The sequence below is a fragment of the Ovis aries genome, chromosome 2, assembly GCF_016772045.2.
Source record: "Ovis aries strain OAR_USU_Benz2616 breed Rambouillet chromosome 2, ARS-UI_Ramb_v3.0, whole genome shotgun sequence".
In the NCBI taxonomy this organism is placed as follows: Eukaryota; Metazoa; Chordata; class Mammalia; order Artiodactyla; family Bovidae; genus Ovis; species Ovis aries.
This window is the reverse complement of record NC_056055.1, coordinates 238,182,229-238,202,921: the sequence shown is the minus strand read 5'-3', so window position 1 is coordinate 238,202,921 and position 20,693 is coordinate 238,182,229. Positions and strand designations below refer to the sequence as shown.

At 38.5% G+C, this 20,693-nt stretch overlaps 1 protein-coding gene across 50 annotated transcripts in view; it reads left to right on the top strand.

The window, feature by feature from the left end:
• EPB41 (erythrocyte membrane protein band 4.1) overlaps positions 1 to 20,693 on the top strand; it is a 184,682-nt gene that overhangs the window by 153,730 nt on the left and 10,259 nt on the right. For 27 of the 50 annotated variants that reach the window (XM_060411412.1, XM_060411410.1, XM_060411400.1 and 24 more), the window contains one exon: positions 15,551 to 15,679. The exons of 1 other annotated variant lie outside the window; for it this stretch is intronic. In XM_060411412.1, the coding sequence (XP_060267395.1) occupies positions 15,551 to 15,679 (129 nt within the window). Of the gene's footprint in view, positions 1 to 13,972; positions 14,423 to 15,550; positions 15,680 to 20,693 lie in introns of all 50 variants that reach the window. 22 more of the 50 variants (XM_060411393.1, XM_060411388.1, XM_060411387.1 and 19 more) reach the window with 1 other exon arrangement.

Here is a 20,693-nt window from a genome sequence, read left to right as displayed (position 1 = left end):
CTCCCAGCCTGTGATTAATTATCTCCCAGGATATAACACCTTATGTCTTTGGACATCCCAGATCTTTGGGTATTAATCACTGATGTATTCAGTCAAAGTCTGTTTCCCTGTAGCTTTCAAAAGTCTGGGTGCTAAATGGAGGCATTCTGAAGAATCTTCCATCTCCCACGTTATCAGCTCTTCACAGAGTTAAAAGTAAGTCGTCCTGGAATGAGTCACAGTTCTTGCCCTCAGATAACTTACCATCTGATATCCAGGTCTGTCCCAGCTTTCCCCCTAGCAGGTTATCCTTCTGCTTTCTTCCTCTAGCTTTTCTTGTTTAATCAGCTCTTTTTCTTTCTGGCTCCATTGTCCTTTGGTTAATTCCCAGTGGTTTATTCAGTTTTATGTCCCTAGCCATTGACTCTCCCTCTCTAAAAGAACATTGTGAAGTTCCTGGAGATCTCAACTTCACCATAGATCACAGGGCACAAGGGGGTGTTTGTTTGTTTGTTAGATGAAGGAGTTGGGGCTGGTGTGGGATTGTTTTTGTGGCTTTGGAAGCTTTTTGTAGCCCAGAACCTGTTGACAAGATTGTATCGATGTTATTAGTGTACCCTCATGAAGCATATCCCCAGAGTGTGCATTCTAAGTTTGCTTGCCTTCTCTGATTTGCATCCTGTAATACCCCCACATGCTTTGATTTATTCCACTTTGATATGATATAGTTACGGAAACTTACTTTTTGTGTAACATTCTGATGATGATGTAGAGCCCCACCAGAGAAAGTGATACTAAAATTTTGAAATGTTAATCTCTCTCTTTTAGTTTTACCTGTCTCCTCAAAGCCATGAGGTTCTCAGAGGTGTGAAACCTTGTTTTAGCTCTTTGCCAAAGATACTTCTGTATCTCAGATATATAACAAATAATTAATATTTGAATTAAATAGTTCTACAATAACGGATAAAGTCTAACTTTTCACTTAGAATCTCTTGTACTGGGGCACAAATTTGTACCAAGTGATCCCTGCAGGCCCACGCAGGTAACCCAAACAATCCCTGTTCAGCCCAGACGCCTCTCTCCCTCCTGTTAATCCTGTTGTACAGTCCTTGGTTTATTCAAAGACTCTACATACACTTCTATGATGTTGTCAGTCTCTCTTGTTAATGTCTTATAATTTGATTCAGTTAAATGCTCTTGTCCATTTATCACGGTAATAATCAACTATTTTCATTACAGACTGTCAATATTATCGAGACCAGGGTGCTTGTTTATGTGTGTAAATTCATCCCGGGGTATGATATCATTTAGAGTACCTGTTGTTTGACATTTTGTTTTTCTAAAATACATTTCCAAAAGCAGTTTGGTACATTTGTCTTGTGTTTTACATGATATAAAAACACCAAATGTATCAAACACTTGAGCTGTCAAGAGTTTTTGTGTATCAGATAGGCCAGGGGATCACAAACTTTTTCTGTAAAGGACCAGATAACATTTTAGGCTTTGCAGGCCATAGCGTCTCTGTCAAAACTACTCAACGTTGCTGTTGTAGAGTAAAAACAGCATTGACAATAATAAACCAAGAAACATGAATGTGTCCCAATCAAACTGAAATCTGAATTTCTTATCATTTGTGTCACTAAATATTTTTTCTGTGTTTTTCCTAGCCATTTAAAAACGTAAAACCATTCTTGGCTCATAGCTGTACAGAAGCAAGGAAAGGGCTGGCTTTGGGTGTAAGCTGTAGTCTGCTGACCCCCCAACATAGGTCTAGAGAAACAAAACTGGTTAGTTAGACTTTATGCCTTTGTATTGTTTCAAAGAGCTGTAGTCACTTAGCATCTTCATTCAGTGTTGAAGTATTTTTGGTCTTGTTTATGATTAGAAATGGAAAACAAAAGACAAGGCACTCATTCCTATTTATCTGGCAGTCAGGATACATGTGAACTATAAGCTAAAATATCACACTACCGCAGCACCCCTGCCTCTGTCAGTTTCTAGACTGTTCTCTATTAGCTGTGCTCTTGACATATTCAGTGATAAATTCGGTTAACCCCTCTGTTCTGTTGGATTTTTAAGGTTCCCAAATTCACCTTCTCTTTGGCCAGGTTTTAAAGATGTCTAGTGAACATGGTAAGAAGATGACATGATTTTCACTCTGAACTTTTGGTACACCATAGTGTGTAAGTTTAAGGTTGGGGGACTAAAGGAGACATTTGAAAGGGTCCCCTTTCAAAATAAAGAGATTTCTCTGAGAGGAATTCCCTAATTCAGGGCCTACTTGGGCAGTATTTATCAATAAGTTAAAATAAAGTTATGTCCTTTTGGAGGCATCTTTGTGCCCTAGTCAACATGGTTGTGTTCTAAAGGATTTCTTCATGCCTATAACTAGCTTTGGGAGGTGCTCTGTAATACATTCCTAAAACTATGTTCCTTTGAGTCCCCTGGTCCAGGATCCTTCAGCTATGACACTCAGTGAAATAAATTGTTTATCCATTAGAGTTGAGCAAGATATACTTCTCTTTGGGGGATATTTTCTTTGATGTTTTTTCACATTACTTGCTCTGTTATTATGTAAATTGATCATGAATAAATCTTATTGCAAGTCTGATTCTGGTTGATACTAATCATTAAAGAAACAGGAGTCAGCAATCCTGCACATACATAGACCCACTACCCAAAAGCGGGATGAGGAGGAACCTCTGCTTCAGCAAATCAGCAAGAGATACTGTCAGCCAGTCTTTCTAGAACAATTCTCTTGTTTTCCCCATATTTTCACTCTTTTCTGTGGCCCAGTAATTGTCTTATGCTCAGTCCTAAAACAGACATAATTTATTGACATGCATTCAGTTCTGAGAATATTAATGTTTTAAATTTGCTTTGGAATGATTTGACTTATTTATACCAAGTTTTAAAAATAACTTTTTTCTACCCCACATAATCAGTCACTACAACACATGTAATTATCACATCTGTTAGAAGCATTTTTAATATGCTAAATTTGTCTTTTTTTTAAGAAGCACTCTACAAATTAGTAGTTATTAATACCTCTCTGATCATACTGAGAAATGAAGATATGTTACAGGAAAAAGAGATTTTTTTTTCCTTTTCTCTCTTTTTACTACAGCAGATGGACAGGTATGGACATATGGGTGTGAAGAGAGCTTGCTTTTATAATTAACAGAAGGCTCACTGCTCAATCTCTTATTTAACCATGGGCAAACCTTACCTCTTATCTTACTCTCACAGTCCTAGGTTCTATCGTATTACCCAGGTGGTTACTTAAAACCAACATTACACATTTTGAAGTGGTCTATTTACTAGCACAAAGCATGTACCTTGTGGCCATGTCTGAGTAATACAAAATTTTGTAGTGTTTCTCTATATTCCTTTTGGGAATTGATTGAAAATGTTAACAGGGAAAGCCATTTTCATTATTATAGGATTTTTCAGGAAAAGAAGACACAGCTAATTAATATCTGATCCTTGTTTTCTGTTGTATGTAGTTCTGTGGAACCAAGATGCTATTTTCTAGATATCAGATCGGGGTATCATGTTTTTCTTAAGTGCTTATTATGGCTTTAATCATTTTTGGAATTGGGACTTCTGAGAAATCCTGCCAAATATGTTTGTGTTCCATACTAAGTGATCAGAGTTGTTATTGCTGATTATAGATTCTTACTCTCCATCTCTTCTCTTCAACTCAACCCTTCTTAGTATAATGAAATAAAATTGGCTGACCAAAGGCTTCTGGTCTCCTAGATGTGTTTAGTATAACCTTTAATATATGCTCAATCACTTTGATTTCTATAGCTCTATTTAGGTTTGAGAGCCCTCATTTGATCTGTGGAGTCCTTGCTGGTGAGTGCAGTGTTAAGGCAAAATTTTCTATTATGTAATAGTTAAAATTTTGCATCAGGCACTGATATTTTACAGCAATTTGCTTTTGCATTCACCTATTCTGGGGATAATCTAATAACAGCACTATTTAGGAAATGATAAAAACTATTTTTGAAGGATAATTGTCATTGGCAAATTCCATTTGCTGGCATTCATGAAAGGCTGCGTTAGAGTGATTTTCCTGCAGTAGGCAGTTCTACCAACTGTAATTTAATAAAGGCCAATGTCTTCCTAAATAAGCTCCTTTGTCCAGATGTAGTTTTTATACGACAGAGAATAGTAGTGAACCATGAAAATGACTCACATTTTGTGGAGAAGCTAGCGAGCACCCCAAGGATGTATTTCTAGCCAAGGACCACCAGTAGCACACTAGCTTTATTAAAAAAAAAAAAAAAAAAAGTAGGAGAGGACATAGACAAGAAAGAAAATGTAGGATGAAGATAAACATATTGTATGATTAGGAATGACACCATAGATGGGAAATCCCTGACAATCCAGTGATTACGACGACCCTGTGCTTCACTGTCAGGGGTCCGGGTTCCATCCCTCTTCACTGTATAGTGTGGCAAAAAAAAAAAAAAAAACCACTGGAGAGGAAAGATGGGATTTTAAAACCATCTTTTGCTAGCTGCTTGTCCACTCTGTTGTTAGTTTATCCCCATCTTGAGTGCTTGTGATCCTAATATCCTTTTCTAAACTGCCAGTTGATCTGAGTTTTCCACCAAAAGTGTATCAAAACTATTATTTATGAAGCTTTTGGGAGTGGAGGGGCCAGAGGGTGTTTTTCTTTTGGGTGATTTTGGTTCTCCTTTCTTCATTGGTTTCCTTTTTTGGCTGAAGAATGGGCTACTGCTGCTTGACCTGTCATCTTTATGTGCTGTTTACACATGGCTTTTACAAAAGAAGCCATTACCACATCTGATTTATCTCTTATTGCAAGTGCCCCTTTAAAAGCATTTGTTTTAACTTAACAAATTAAAAAAAAAAATCACCAGGTTAGCATTGTTATACAACCAGGGGAAATACTGATATTATTAATTTTTCAAAATAGGGATAAGATTATAAATATTAATAATACAGTAAATGTATAAAGATATATGTTTTGTTTTTTAGAGCTTTTTCCCAAGGCACTTAAAGCCAATCTTTGCTAAGACATAAACTTGCCATATTTTGTTAGAGAGAAGTATGTGGAAAGAAAGCACTCGCAATTAACTGATTTTATCAGGATTGGAGTCTACATTTTTTAGTTTGCATGTTGTAGACCTTTTGGGGGTGTTATTTAAATACATTTTGATCATTTAAGTGACTGTAATATTTATTGTTTACTTTAGTTCAGAACCAGGAGCTGGACTCTTCTGCTGGGTATCTTCCTTCTGTGCTTTAGCAAGATAACCTCGATTCCTGCTGGTTCTGTGGGCATTTGCAGTGCAAAGCATTTCTTACTGGGTTTGCAAAGCAAGGGTAATGTGCTATGTGGGTGTATGTGTGTCTGTGCACACCCCTCCCCCTCAATCCCACTGCCACCTTCTGCTCATTCCCTTTGCCTTATCAAAATTTGTTTTTTGAAATTGTATAAGTAAGTCTAACGAATCCCCCAACCCCCTTTTTTTCTGACATGCAGAAATGCTGATAAACGTTTAATGTGTTAACTTTCCCTGAGATATTTGCATTTCAACAGGCCACAGAGTCATTGCAAAGATGATGGTGACATTACAGATTTGATCGTATCATTAAGCATGATTTCCAAGGTCAGTTCTGACTCTCGGTTTTACTTGATTGAATGGCAGAATAGAAGGAAGAAGATGGGAAACCCAATGATAATTTAATAGATGTAGGAGATTTAGGGTTCCTTTGGGTGAAGTGATTATAGAGACAGTATGCTGACTCTGAACCCCTCTTTACAGAAAATTCAGTAATTTCTGGAAGCAGAATCTGTGGGTAGTAACACAAAAAGATATACTTTAGGCTTAGAAACAGCAATAAATCTATGAAGCATCTAAAGTAGTAATTTTTGTAACTGATCAGAAATGTTCTCAAAGCTATTAAAACAGCCTATCCAGTGTTCTTCATGAGAATCTTGGCTCAGAAATACTTAAATATCTTCAGAGTGTATCAGTTTTAGTTAGTATCTTCTGTCACAATTTCTTCTAAGTTCTACCCGGTGATATCCTCTAATATATAACTAGAACCTGACTCAGAACGTGCTAAGCTGCAAGGAAGACCGGCCTAGTTAAATCCATGGTGGTGTTGTTCAGTCAGTAAGTAGTGTCCAACTCTTTGCGACCCCATGGACTGCAGCACCCCAGGCTTCCCTGTCCTTCACTATCTCCTGGAGTTTTCTCAAATTCATGTCCGTTGAGTCAGTGATGCCATCCATCCATCTCATCCTCTGTCACCCTCTTCTTCTGCCTCCAGTCTTTCCCAGCATCAGGGTCTTTTCCAGTGACTTGGCTCTTCCCATCAGGTGGCCAAAGTATTGGAGCTTCAGCTTCAGCATCAGTCCTTCCAGTGAATATTCAGGGTTGCTTTCCTTTACTATTAGTTAAATCCATAGGGTTGGCTAATTTGGATACTTAAGAAACACTCATACAGGGACTAGTTCCAGTTCGTGTTTCTTTGCAAAAAGGAGTATTTTGAGAAATACAGTACAATGACAAATAATATCTAGTGTTTGCTCAGCACTTCATTTTGAACACAGGACACAGTTATCCTTCACGATACCCATATCAGGTATATAGTGGTGTTCTGGCTTTATATGATAAAACTGAGTCTCAGGGCAGTTCAAGGACTGCTCAAGAACAGGCAGTTTTTAAGTGAGAGAACTAGAGCTGCAATGCAGGTCTTTGATGTTTCAGTTCAATGGTATTCTGTTACGCCACAGCTATATCCTAAGTCACTTAGTCCCCAAGAGAAAATGTGATGAAAGTTGCAGAAAGTAAATTAAGAAGGCTGGAATTTGTGAGACTCTAGTGATTTATAAAACTGTGTATTAAAAATGGTGCTTTAAGATCCCAACCACTAATGAGTTGATTTATTAACCCTGGACTGCCCTTAACTTGCCTTAAATCCCTCAAGTTGTTTCATAGAATGTCTCAGAACCTGAAACAGGATCTTTCAGTCAGTAGGAACCAGCAGAAGTGCATAAGAAATGAGGCCTTGGGACTTCCCTGGTGGTCCAGCAGTTAAGACATTGCACTTCCATTGCAGAGGGCGTGGGTTTGGTCCGTGGTTGGGGAATTAAGATCATGCATGCCATGATGCGGCCAAAATACAGAAGGAAAAAAGAAAAGCAGCCTTGCCTATTGTTGAGACAGAGTCTCAGGGCTTCTTTTTGGCCTTGGGGGTAATCTGGTTCTTGGTTTTGAAATCATTCAGAAGAAAATAGTTTGTTTGGAAGAAAATAGTTGTTTCATTTACACATTTATTGGAAATATTATTAACAGATAGATTAGTAGTTCAAATTCCCAGTAATTAAATCAGATTTCAAGTACCAGTTCTGAGGAAAATCAGATTGGGGTCCAAAAGGAAACAAACTAGAAACACTTTGTCATCAAAGCAAAAGACATTCATTTTATAACTGTAATGATTATTTGTACTTCATCAAAGAGTATTTCTGTTTTTTTGTGCTTAAGCCTCTAAGTATACTTATGTAAAAGTGAAACTCTTGTTGATTCGGAAGAGAGTGTTAGAGACTCTTTAAGATGACGCTGGTAAAGTGGGGGTTAAGACAGGATAGTTATGCATTTAGTGACAGAATTTGTGTTTTGGTCTGGCCAGACTAAGAAAATTCTTTCGCAGTCATCATTTGTGTTTCCTGCTTCTCAATTTAATCAATTTAATAAAATAAAATGTCACCTTATCCTGTTAATTGCCCCTCTCTTAAAATTTGTCCTGTATAATTTCAGCAAGTGTAATATTTCTTAATTTGTCTATAATGTCTGTTTGCACATGCATGTGTATATTTGATGATAAAATTTTCATTGGTATTCTAAAAGTAGATCTTGGAAAACACTGAGTAGAATACGAAGGAGAAGCATTTTTCTGAAAACTTAAACATACCTTTGATTCCAAGGCTCTCTTTAGAAGTTAGCTTTGTAATTGATGTGACTCTATTTTCTTCCTTCTTTTAACATTGTTCTGTTAGCTCTCTAATTCTGCTAATGGTGGACTCAATAACATTGTTGACTGGCTTATTTCAGTGCTTAGTGTCATGTTATAATACCTGAAAATGCACACACACACACACACGCACACACGCACAAGACACTGTAATTAAGCTTACTCACCAGTCTGATAAAAGTTTGCCTTCTCCCCAAGCTTCCATCATTGCCCCAACCACCACATAGCTCCGAGTTTATTATGCAGACATACTTAACTGCTGTCTGTATATATCATTGTTAATATCTTCATTCAGCTAAATCTAAGTACCCTGGAAATTGGATGACTTCCTTCTTTTATTTATCTCAAAATCACCTAAAAGAGGAGGATTCTCTTCTGAGGTGACAATTAAACAGCTATTTACTGAATTTGGTCAGTTCATTCTGATGTCTTGTACTTAATTTTAGTAAGAGAAGATTTCAACCTGAGGTATAGAGTACTCAGCCAAAACAAACAAAACCCACACACACAAAAGAAATATAAAGCATTCTGATGTGAAGTACATGTTTATCCATAGTCAATATCACTAATCTAGAGTTAATGTTCAGATCAGGTCTTGGGATACTTTAATATTTTGTATTCCCAGTGGCTTTTGTGACTTTGGCAAGTGAATGATCATTTTCCATGTGTCTTCAGATGTCTAACAAGACAGTCACAGAAAATCTGTGACAACTCACAGATACAGCCATATTTTTATTCATACGCCTGAGAATATCACTGCCATCTCTAACAAAATGTGATGAAGCTACACTTTAAATTTGAGCTATATTTTCCACTCAAATAGATTAAGTCCATCACCATTGACTTTGACTTTCAAACCCCACTCAAAACACTAAATTACTAGTGTTGTATATTATATTCTCCATATAAAAGAATTTGTATACTATTACCAGTTGCTGACATTTCTTATTATTATTTCCATTAACTGCTTTTTCATTTAGGAAACCATTAAGGTTTATTTTTAACTGTTTTCAAAGGCTTGGAGGATATTAAGAATTTATTATCACTTCCTTCATATATAGTTTACCAGACTCCTCAGGTTTTACAGATCATTTCATTACGAAACCAGCGTAAAAGCTTGCATAAGAAAAATCATTTAATAGCATTTTTATTATAAAGGTAATGCATATTCATTTTAAAAAGCTTGTGAAATACAGAAAAACATAAAGAAAGAAATTAAATTACTTGCAGTCCTACCTCTATTGATATTTTAGTATACCTTGAGGTCTTTTTCATGTGTATAATTACACATATTAGAAAGTATAATTCTTAAATGGATAAGAAATAAAACATAGTATATTATCAAGAGGAAGATTTAGTCTTTGAAGTTCGCATTTTTGCCTTCTTCCCTCATTCCAACAATGTAATCATGGTCCTGAAATCAAAGTATATCCCCGGAATCGTGTAACAAGGTTGACAGTGAAAAAGTTGCTGTTCTTCACTTGGTCCTTAACTGCCTACCCAGGATTTTAATATATATGAAGATAAAGTGAGACAATAGCAGGTTCTTTTTTTTTTTTTTTAAACAGAGACAGGAACTATTTTCCCATTGCCATCTAAAGGTAAAATTGGACTTTACTAAGCAAAGAACAAGTGACAAAATGGAGAGAATTACTACACAGACCCTCCAGGAAAAAAAAAAAAGAAAAAGAGTATATGGCTCTTGCTTATGCAGCAAAATTTTAGAAAGATTTCAGGATTTATCTTCATTGTGATGCTTATAGGATAAGAGGGTCTTGTCAGCATAACTGTATTTATTCAATAAAATATATAAATCCCTTCCTTCAAAAATAACCTAAAAAGGAAGACTCTGGATTGCATTTAATGAAATAACAGAAAAATACATATAAAACACCCATACCCCACTTTTAATAATAGCTGTAATCCCTAAGTCAAGAGAGAGGTTATTTATAACTCATAAAGGCACATACATGCTCAGGGCTTGATGATCCTGTGACATAATCTGTTTGAGTAAGTCATTTTCAAGAGAAAGCCCTTTAGGGGAAAAAATTTTTTCAAAAAAAAATCAAGAGTTTTTTCTCCCCCAAAGAAAATACTGATTTATCATACTTAGCAGGAACTATTGACTTCTTAAGTAAAACAGAGTTTTCAGTCAAACAATGTTCCTGCTCACTTAAATACTGGTCTAACATTTTTCCTTCTCATATTCTTGAAACCAACTAGACAACCTTGTGACTTATCCTTCAGAAGATCTGTTTAAAGTTTCCAGGCCAGTTTGGTATATGGAGCTGTGCAGAATCTTATATAATCCAATGGTCCATGCTGATGGTCATAGCCAAAGGCACAGCACTGTCAGTTAAAATTCTTTACTCATGTTAGATGCCAAATTGTGGGTGTCTTATGTCATAAGGATTTTATATCTTCTTTTTGCCCCAGTCTCTTCTTCTGGCTTTCCAGCCATCTGCTTATGTTTCAAAGTATGGTGTCAGCCACTACAATCAGACTCTGCTAAGAGGACTTTGGGCAATTTTTGTACTTCCCAAAAGAAAAGTCAGGTTTATTTTATATTCTTTTGAATGTAATACGACATGTCCTTTGGGCCTACCAGAAATACTTTCCGTTGCCGTGGGAAGAAATGGCCTTTAGAATCAGACCCTGACCTTAGGGTTAGGTTAAACTCTAGTTCCATTAGTTCCTAGCTCTCACCTGCTTACCGTCTCCATTTTTTCATCTATAAAATAGAAATAGTGACTACCTCGTAATGAGGTTGTGAAAAGTGAAAAGAGAAAACTTGTTAGAGTAACTGTCACATGGTGAATATGCGGTAATGTTAGTTTTCCTCTTATTTTACTGATGTAGAACATTGAATGCTGGTCTGGGCAAGTGAGCCACTTTTTGTGTTCTTTCTAAACAAGCCTTTTCAGTTTTTAAATAGCTCGAGGCAAAACAGTTCTCAGGGCTCCTGAATTTATCTAGTATAATTTCTGCAAGTTTTTAATGAACATCTATTATGTGCCAAAAACTGTGCAAGAGAGATATAGAGCTAAGAACTATAGAAGGCCTTATCCCCCAAGGAGCTCAGTCTAATGGAAAAGACAGATGACTAAATCAATAATGACAGGGTCAATTGGAATGAAAGAGTCATGATATCTAAACACACTTTAGGCATCCAGGAGAAAACTTCCAGAAGAACTAACATGAGTTGAGTATGGACTTGCAGGCAGAAGGAACAATACAATATTGACAAAGGAACAGAGGCTAAGGAAGCATGCTCTGTTCTAAGAATTGCAAATTGTCCTGAGTTAGTAAGGAGAAGGGTGTGTGTGGAGGTATAGCAGGGTGAAGCTGGAGAGAGAGATAAGAGTCATATTTTAAAGTATTTTCTGTGTCTTAGAAAAGGACCTGGGAACTTTACCCAAAAGTCAGTGAAGAGTCACTGAAGGACTTTAAACTGAAAAATGGAATTTTCAATGTTTCATTTTTAGAAATAAACACTTTCACAGCAGAATCAAGGATGTGTTCAGGAAAGGATTGAGATGAGAAAGGAAGAAGGAAAAGAAAATTTGTTTAGGGCATTAGTAGTAAGCGGGATGAGGCATTATAAAAGCCTGAATGAAGACGTGAAGTGTGGGAATAGAGAAGAGCAGATAAGGGACATACTAAAGCGGACTTGATGAGTTTAGTTTGGGGCATATTGTATCCCATATGCCTGGGAGAGTGTCCAGTAAGTAGTTGGCTGCGTTGTCCCTGAGATCTCGACAGCAGAGCCAACTGGAGCGGCTGATTCGACCATATGTGAGAGTGCTCTAAGTAGTAATCCAACCCAACTGTTATCAGTTTTCCTTTTATTTCCAATGACTAATATGTATTCAGTGATCAGTAAATATTTGTTGAATTGATATTACTGTGGTCACAGCTTTTACCCTTGGTCTCCTCTATTCCTGCTTTGAAAAAAAAATGATCGACCTATCTAATTTTTTCTCAGCAGTAAGCAACTTTGGGCCAGGTGGTGCTGGCCTCAGCAATGTTTGATTCACAAATGGCTTCTTGATGACAGACCACTACCTATCAGTTGGTCGGACTGGTATAAAATTGGCTCTCCCTTGATTATCTTAGGCATTTTCCTGGTTATTAATCAACCATCTCAGTTGTGACAATTATTTGGAGAAGCCTCTCCATGTGAGTGGGTTTGGATTTGCTGTTCACAGCATTAGAGCTAGCATACAGCAATTTGAGAAAGCCTATCTGTTTATTACCAGCGAGTCTATTTTGGGCAGCTCCATAACAGCTTGTCTGACTCGAAAGAAACGGTGAGATAAGTGCCTTAGAAAGTAGTACAGAGTGTTAGTAACATAACAACAAACTCATTCTGGTGTCCCCCAGGCCCTAGCCTATTATTGGTGCTCAGATAATGTTGATTGAATTAAATGAATCTACATGGTAATTGAGAATTTACAGAGTGCTTTCATATACTATTGTATTTGATCTTTCAGAACCCTGTAAGTCAAGCGAAGTATTACTCTCATTTTAAATATGAGGAAATTCATATATGCTTAGCATGAATAGTTTATATATCTCTGATACATCTTCAGACAAAGACAGTTTCTCTTGTCATCTTTCAATTCCATTTTTCATGTCCTAAGTAATATTCATGATCAGTCAGTGAAAGACCTACCTGATGTCAGTTCAACTTGTACCGCTTTGAGATGCTCTTAAGTTAGACTGTTCTTAGAAGTAAAGTTGGCCTGGAGTTCTTAAGTGCAGTGGATCTTTTCTTCTCTTACTAGACTGCTGGTTTATATTCTTCACAGTGTAGACTGGTTTACAATTTAATGATTTAAAAAAATATATATATATAATACATATAGTGTGATTTCAGTACTAAAACGTGTAGGCTGGTCCAAGCATAAGTTGTTTATTCCAGGAACACCTTTTTAAAAGAGTGCTTTTCTGTTAATTTCCTATATGGCATGTAATATGGTAAATTGATTTTACCAAAATTTCAGGCCTGCGTGGCTTCTTTATAGCTCTCTGGTGAGCACATGCCAGTTTTCCTAACCTTTGGCTTCTATAGATTTTCATTTCTCAAATGGTCCATGTTCTTTTCCTGCTAGTGTGAGCTCCTACTCTTCTTCCAACCACAGCACTTTCCTTTAAACATTAGGAATAGGTCCACGTACTGTGATGTTATCCTCTCTTCCACGTTCTCTTGAAAGTTCTTATTTTAGATCTGTTTATCCTTTGATGTGAGGCATTTAGCCCAGGAGGGAACTCTGTGTTTCCAGGATTTATTTTTCTCAGGAGTTGCTGACATTGTCATTCATCTGTGGAGAAATACTTCTCAACTGCCGATAAGTCACGTTTATTCTGTTTAGAAGCATTGTCTCACTATTTCTGATACGATAGTTAATTCTTTGACCATGATTGGATTGTCTGTGCTGGGTGTACTCACCTCCCGTATCTCTGCCAACCAAAGTCTAGATTTCAGCTTCTCCATCATGGGCCAGCATGATGATACATATGGCTTGGAGATGTATGGAACATTTTTCGATCAGAGCAGACTCATCCAGCTATGTTTTATCGACTCATGAATTGCACCGTGTCCTGTGCATAGCAATGAGTTAGGTATTTAGGAACAGTGCCCCCTCTGAGTATGAAAAGGATGTTTTAACAGAGAAGGGCATAGTGACACAAACTGTTTGTTCCTCTGTGAGGCCCATCGAAATCATTTCTCAGATTAACCATGTTGTAGACCTGTGACCAAAATGAGGCTGGAATCGTTTAAGCTGCTGACGTGTTTAGCAAACAGCAAGTAATTCTTCCTTTTGACCACCTTCAGGAGCTAAGATTCCTGGTTTATATTAGTATTAATATTTTCGAGACCTCTTAGAAATCATTGTTGATTCTCAGAGTTCGCTGTGTTCCCCACCTGCTCCTAATCTTCTCGCTCTTGTGTGTGTTCATTCATTTGTAGAACATAAATGGCATTCGCACCGAGGAGGTGGCTGCCGTGGCCCCGGGGCCATCTACCAACCCTGACTCTGAAGGGGAGGGCCCCAAGCGTTCAGTAATTCCTAGTAAGAGCCAAATGACCGCTTCACCGGAGTCTCCAAAACACTTTGACTTTGGCTCCCTCTCCGTAAGCAGCAAGGAGACAGAGGAGAAGGAGCTGGAGGCAGCTGGCTCTCTTGATATCAAGGAAGAGCTGAGCGGCCCCGGTGGGGAGTGTATAGGAGTGGAGGAACAGGCCAGTGCCTTACAGGCCTCAGTCTCACCAGCTTCCTCCCAGCTGCAACTTGGGGACAAAAAGGCAGAGAGTAGTGAGCAACGTGTTGCACCAGGAGAGCCACTGGGAAAGCAAAACGGATCATTGCTTGACTCTCGTGTGGGTAACCAGTTCCCCACCGTCATTCGAAGTTTCCAGGTAGTAACTGATTCAGTGACGCAGGTCTAACGACTCACTCTGGGAGAGGGCCGGGATCTACTCTGTGGAGGAGCTGGTGGTGGCAGTGGTGAGGATAGTTGCCTCTTGGCTCTTTTCCAAAATCACAGAATAAAATCGCAGTTCTTGATTACTACAAAGAAATGTATTCAGAGTCATTAACACTACCCCCAAAACTCTTTTCCTTGATTGAGAACGGGCTTCGTAAAGAGGCAAATTTCTGAGACTTCTGTGATGAGGGGCCTTCCGTGTTCTGAGACCCTGCCCCCAAAACGCAATTAATTAATTAAAAGGGGTAATTGACTTTTTAAATGAGGAGTCAGGCCCCAAATAATGGCTTATGTATTGCAGCCACACAGTGCAGCCCACCACTCCCACGGACCGCACTCAAGGGAGCTTCCGTGATCGTAGGCGCTAATCTCCTATGCTAAGGTGGATGGCCACTTAACTCTACCACAATCATATGCTAGTTTCAGGGTGATTTATAGTCTCGGGGAAGGCGAGCTGATGGACAGGAAACCTTTGATGATATTTCGCCTAAGTTCATTCTTCGGAAATTCTGAGATTAATCACCAGGTGGTGGTAAAACTGATTCTCTTCTCTCCACTTTTCCCAATACTGTTTTCTTTTCAATAACTCCAAAGTGAATGTCTGACATTGATTTGAAAGAAGTTAATGAATTCCAGGGTAATGTGTTCCAAGGCCAGTGCTATGTCATGTACCATTTGTACTAAGGGGAGGAAATGTGGCTGATTTCCTTAATTTTAATGGTACAGTCACAAGGACAAGCAGAAGCGACTGCTCTTTGGCAGATAGTTTTATACTCAAATTCTGAAGGTCCATCTGAAGTGTTTTGTATCACCACGCGTAGCTGTCTGACGCTACTGCTTTCCATTGAGCCTGCGAAAGTGAACCGTAGCGCCGGCCTTTAATGTCCTTGGTGATTCGACACCTTGGCAGGGCTACACTGGAGTAGTGTCCAAGTCCTGGGCAGAGGTTGAGCTAGCCCTTTGCTTGATCAGAGCAATCACTTTGATCAGATCAATGTCAGATTAGCTAGCCACAGCCTTCAGAGGACTCTGGTAACTCTCTTTCTTTACTGCCTCACAGCCTCCCCTGGTGAAGACTCAGACTGTCACCATCTCAGACACTGCCAATGCTGTGAAAAGTGAAATTCCAACCAAAGACGTCCCTATCGTCCACACGGAGACCAAGACCATCACATACGAGGCTGCCCAGGTGGGACATGGTTCAGTGTTTCAGAACCAGAGACTATCCAGTAAGCATGATGTATCACCTCTCTACACAGGGTTTCTCATCACTTGCTGCAAATAATGCTAGGCTTTTCTGGGGCAGTCCTTTTCAGAAGAGATCACTCATCTCAAGATGTCCCCAGATACTTTATTAAAAGCAAAATTATCTTGGATCTGATGGCTTATAGTCACCCAGTTCAGTTAGGGAAGACAATCCAGTGTGATGGTTGAAAACATGGGCTTTGGGTCAAACAAACGTGAGCTCAGATCCCAGCTTCTCCATATATTAACTTAAACAAGCGGATGAGCATCTGGGAACCCTGATGCCCCGCTCCACCCCCCACGCCCACCTGCACCGTTTTAGCATCTACCTCATGATTCTGTCGTGAAACTTGTGTAAGACGGTACTTGAACACCACACCTGAAAGTGTAAGTAAGTAAAAGAAAGAAAGTGAAGTTGCTCAGTCGTGTCCGACTCTTTGCTATCCCATGGACTGTAGCCTACCAGGCTCCTCCATCCATGGGATTTTCCAGGCAAGAATACTGGAGTGGATTGCCATTTCCTGCTCCAGGAGATTTCCCGATCCAGGGATTGAACCCAAGTCTCCCACATTGTAGGCAGACGCTTTACCGTCTGAGCCACCACGGAAGTCTCAGTAAGTAAGTAAGAGCTAAAATAATTATAATGAATTTACTACAATTAAAATCATATAAGAATTTAGTGCTTAAAATTTTATTTACTTCCAACTTTTAGTAAAATTTCTCCTTCCTTGTTAATAATTTGAATGAACTCGTCTTGCTTAGGTTGAGTCATTTCCTTTTTCATTCACAGAAGCCAAAAGTGCAAAAAACTTTCCCGTCTATAAACTGAACTGTTTATTCATTCCTGCAGCAAGTATTTGTTTGAGCATTTATGTATTAAGCCAAAGCAATGTACAGGGTGGACACGGGCCCTTCTCTCTGGAACTGACATTCTAGTCTGGAGAGACAGGCAATAAAACACAGATGTACACGTTTCAGACAGTGATAAGAGCTTTAAAGAAACTAAAATAGGATCAAGAGTCAGACAATATACGATAACATGAAGAGTTGCTATTCTGGGCCTGGAATAGTCAAGGAAATCCTCTCTGAAAAGGTGACATTTTAGCTGAATCCCGCATGACGGGAAGGAGGTGGCCGTGTGGAGCTCTGGCTGGCTGGTTTCACACAAATCCTTTCGGTTAATCCTCACATCACCATAAATTGGGTGATGACATCCACCTTTGGGAAGCACTGTCACTTGCCGATTAAAAGCACATTCTTTGCAATTAGACAAGTGGAATTTATATCCTAGCTAAACCATGTACTAGCTGGATAACTTTAAACAAATCACTAATCTCTAAGCCTCTCTTTCCTGCCTGTAAAATGGGGCTAGTACTACCTACGACTGCAAGTTTTGGGGAGGGATGAAGTGAAATGATGTCTGGACAGTGTTTGGTGTGTTCCTAGACATTCGGTTAACGTTGTGTACTTCCGCCTTCTCCCTCTTGTGGTCTAAACTGTGGAATTTGAGTTTGATAAATAATGGTTTGCTCCATGGCTTCAGCTTTTCTGGCAGTGGTGATAAAGTCGCCTCATTTAAGCGGTTTTGGAAGATGGTTCCTAAAGCTGTGTGCTGAATCTATTAAAGGCGGGGCTGCCTGGAGACAGGGATACGGCTTCTGGCAGGTTTAGGGGGATGCTTGCGAAGAACTGAAGTGTAGCCTGAGGAAACGAGAAGAAAGAGCTATGTCAGGAGAGACAGAGATGGATGAACAGGACTTGGCAGTGGAGGGGACTGCAGAGGAAGGCAGAGGACGTTCCTTTAAGATTGTGCACACAGTGAGCCAGGAGTGTTTTGAAAAGAAGCACTTGCATATGGGAGGGAACTCTCTTAAGCTGTCACTACCATGGAAACAACCCGTCTGTCAATAGAGAACAGGTTTGTAATTTATAGTACATCCAATTAAGGTAATTATGTGTAACCATTAAAAAAAACTTCTGATGGGAATGATCTATGTGATAAATTGGTAAATGAAGAAAATGCAGTACAATATGCTATAAATAATATGCTGTTCATGTGAGGGAAAAGGGTTGTATGTACAGGTATGTATACAAAGGCTTATATGTGAATATACTATCTCTTGAGTGGGTACTCAAAAACGCAAAAAACAAAAACCCACCACTGGGTGGCCTGGGATGAAGAGGCCCAGGAGTTCAGTCTGTGGTCAGGAGTGGGAGGGACACTGACATTTCATCTCCATTTTCAATATTTTAAATTTTGTAACATGTGCATATCAAAAAAAATTTTAATGGTTCAAAATAAATTACTTAAAAAACTGTTAGCCCCATTCTGCCCACAGAAGCCCATGTATGGTTTGAGTGTAGCCCATACAAAAATTCATTGTAAAATATGCTAGCATGTAAGAGAAATACAGAGGCCCCATGATGTACAAGGTAAAGCCTGTGGGCCCTGGGGTTAGAGAAACCTGGATCTTCTTTAAATATTTATATATATATAGTCACTTATTTATTTAGCTGCACTGGGTCTTCATTTTGGCATGGGAGATCTTTAGCTGTCGCATGCAAGCTTTTAGTTGCAGCATGCGGGATCTAGTTCCCTGACCAGGGATGCAACCCAGGCTCCCTGTGCTGGGAGTACAGAGTCTTAGCCACTGGACCACCAGGGAAGTCCTCAAGAAACCTAGATCTTAATTCCAACACCTGGTAACTTTGTGACCTTTAGCAAGTCACTTAATCTCCAAGCCTTAGCTTTCTCTTCTGAGAAATACCTTTATAAGGTTATTGAGATAAAGATAGTATTTTCCTGGTGCATAATGGCTATTCCAAAATGGTAGCTATTGTTATATTGTTATGCATCTACCTTTATTTCATTTTAACCAGGCTGAAGACACTTTAACCAGCTACCAGCTATCTAGTAGCTCAGCTGGTAAAGAATCTGCCTACAGTGTAGGAGACCCTGGTTTGATTCGTGGGTTGAGAAGATCCCCTGGAGGAGTGATAGGCTACCCACTCCAGTATTCTTGCCTGGAGAATTCCGTTGCCAGAGGAACCTGGCAGGCTTTAGTTCATAGGGTGGCAAAGAGACGGATACAACTGAGTGAATTTCACTTGCATACATCTACCTTTATTTCACTTTAATCAGGCTTAAGAAAAATTTGTAATTTGTCTTACTTCTTACTGACTAGACAGTGAAGTATGGTGGGGAAGTGTTGACTTTGAAATTGGATTTACTGGATTTGAATCTGTTCCATCACTTACTAGTATCCAGTCAAGTTACTAAATCACTTTGTGCCTCAGTTTCCTCATTTGTAAAATGGGGCTAATAATAGTTCTGCCTCATAGGGTTGTTGCAAGGAATGAATAAGTTAATGTACATAAAATGTGCCTTTTAGATTCAGTTGTCACTACATAGAAACAACCCAAATACCCCTCAATAGGGAACGGGTTAAATAAATTATATATAGTACATCCAATTATGGTAATTCTTTACGGTTACTTTTTTTAAAGCTTCTAATGGGAATATCTACATGATAAATCGGTAAATGAAAAAGCACAGTACAGTATGGTATAAGTAATATATATAAAAAAGTGACTGGCACATGATAAGCACCAGATAATTTTTGCTATTGTTACTATTTACTATAGTTATTTCTGCTCCTGTTTTTATTATCTTGCCAGACAAGTAAACCTGGGAACCTTATTTCAGTTGGTCCATAATTCCTACCCTTTGGGATATGGTGAGAGGAGGTGGGGAAGGGTTTTTTACTTTTTGCATGTATACATATGTATGCGTACTTGAGGTAATATTTACATACAGTGATATGCACAGGTGATAAGAGTTCGGTTTGATTGGTTTTGATAGATGTGTCTATCTGTGTAACCAAGACATTTTGGGGACACAGAACATTTCCATGACCCCTGAAAACTTCTTCATAGCCTTTTCCAGTCTTTGCCTATTCTTGAACTTCATATAAATGGAAGTATACAGTCATACCCTTTTCTGTCTAAAGATGTTTTTCAGGGTCATCCATGTTATATGAATCCATAGTCCACTGTTTTGTATCGTTGAGTAGTATTCTGTTGTACAAATATACCGCAATTTGTTTATCCTCTCATTTCTTGGTGGACAGTTGAGTTGATTCCAGTTTGGGGGAAATATAAATAAAGCTGCTTTAAACATTCACGTGCAAGTCTTTCTGTGGACACATGTTTTCACTTATCTTGGGTAAACACCTAAGAGTGGAACTGCTGTGTCATAGGATAAGGGAATGGTTAACTTTATAAGCAACTGTGAAAGCCACAGTACCCTTTTTAGGAAACACTGGCAAGAAAAGAGGCCCCATGTGGGAAGAGTGTAAGTCAGGAATCAACAGTGTCTCCTCCCTCTTCTACCTTCTCAAGACAGAAAAGGAGGAATAAGGGGGTGGGTGGAGGTAGATGATAACAGATTCTCAGGTTTAGTAGAGGAGGAGCTCTTCAAGAAGATTTAGCCCTCCTGGCACGCAAATTCTTTTCTTTTTTTTTTTTTAATTAAAAATGTTATTGACCTATGGCTGATTCATGTTGATGTTTGGCAGAAACCAACACAATTCTGTAAAGCAAGTGGCTTTCAATTAAAAAATAAATTAATTGAAATAAATAAATTTAAAATTAAATTTAAAAATATTGAAATATAGTTGATTTACAGTGTTGTGTTTCAGGTACACAGCAAAGTGATTCAGTTATATATATATGTGTGTGTGTGTATATATATATACACACACACACATACATTCTTTAGATTCTGTTCCATTATTGGTTATTATAAAATATTGAATATAGTTCCCTGTTGGTTATAGATAACCAACAGTAAGTCCTTGTTGGTTATCTATTCTATATATAATAGCTTGCATTTTAATCCCAGACTCCTAATGTACCCCTCCCTGCTACACACCCTTTCCTTTTTGGTAATCATAAGC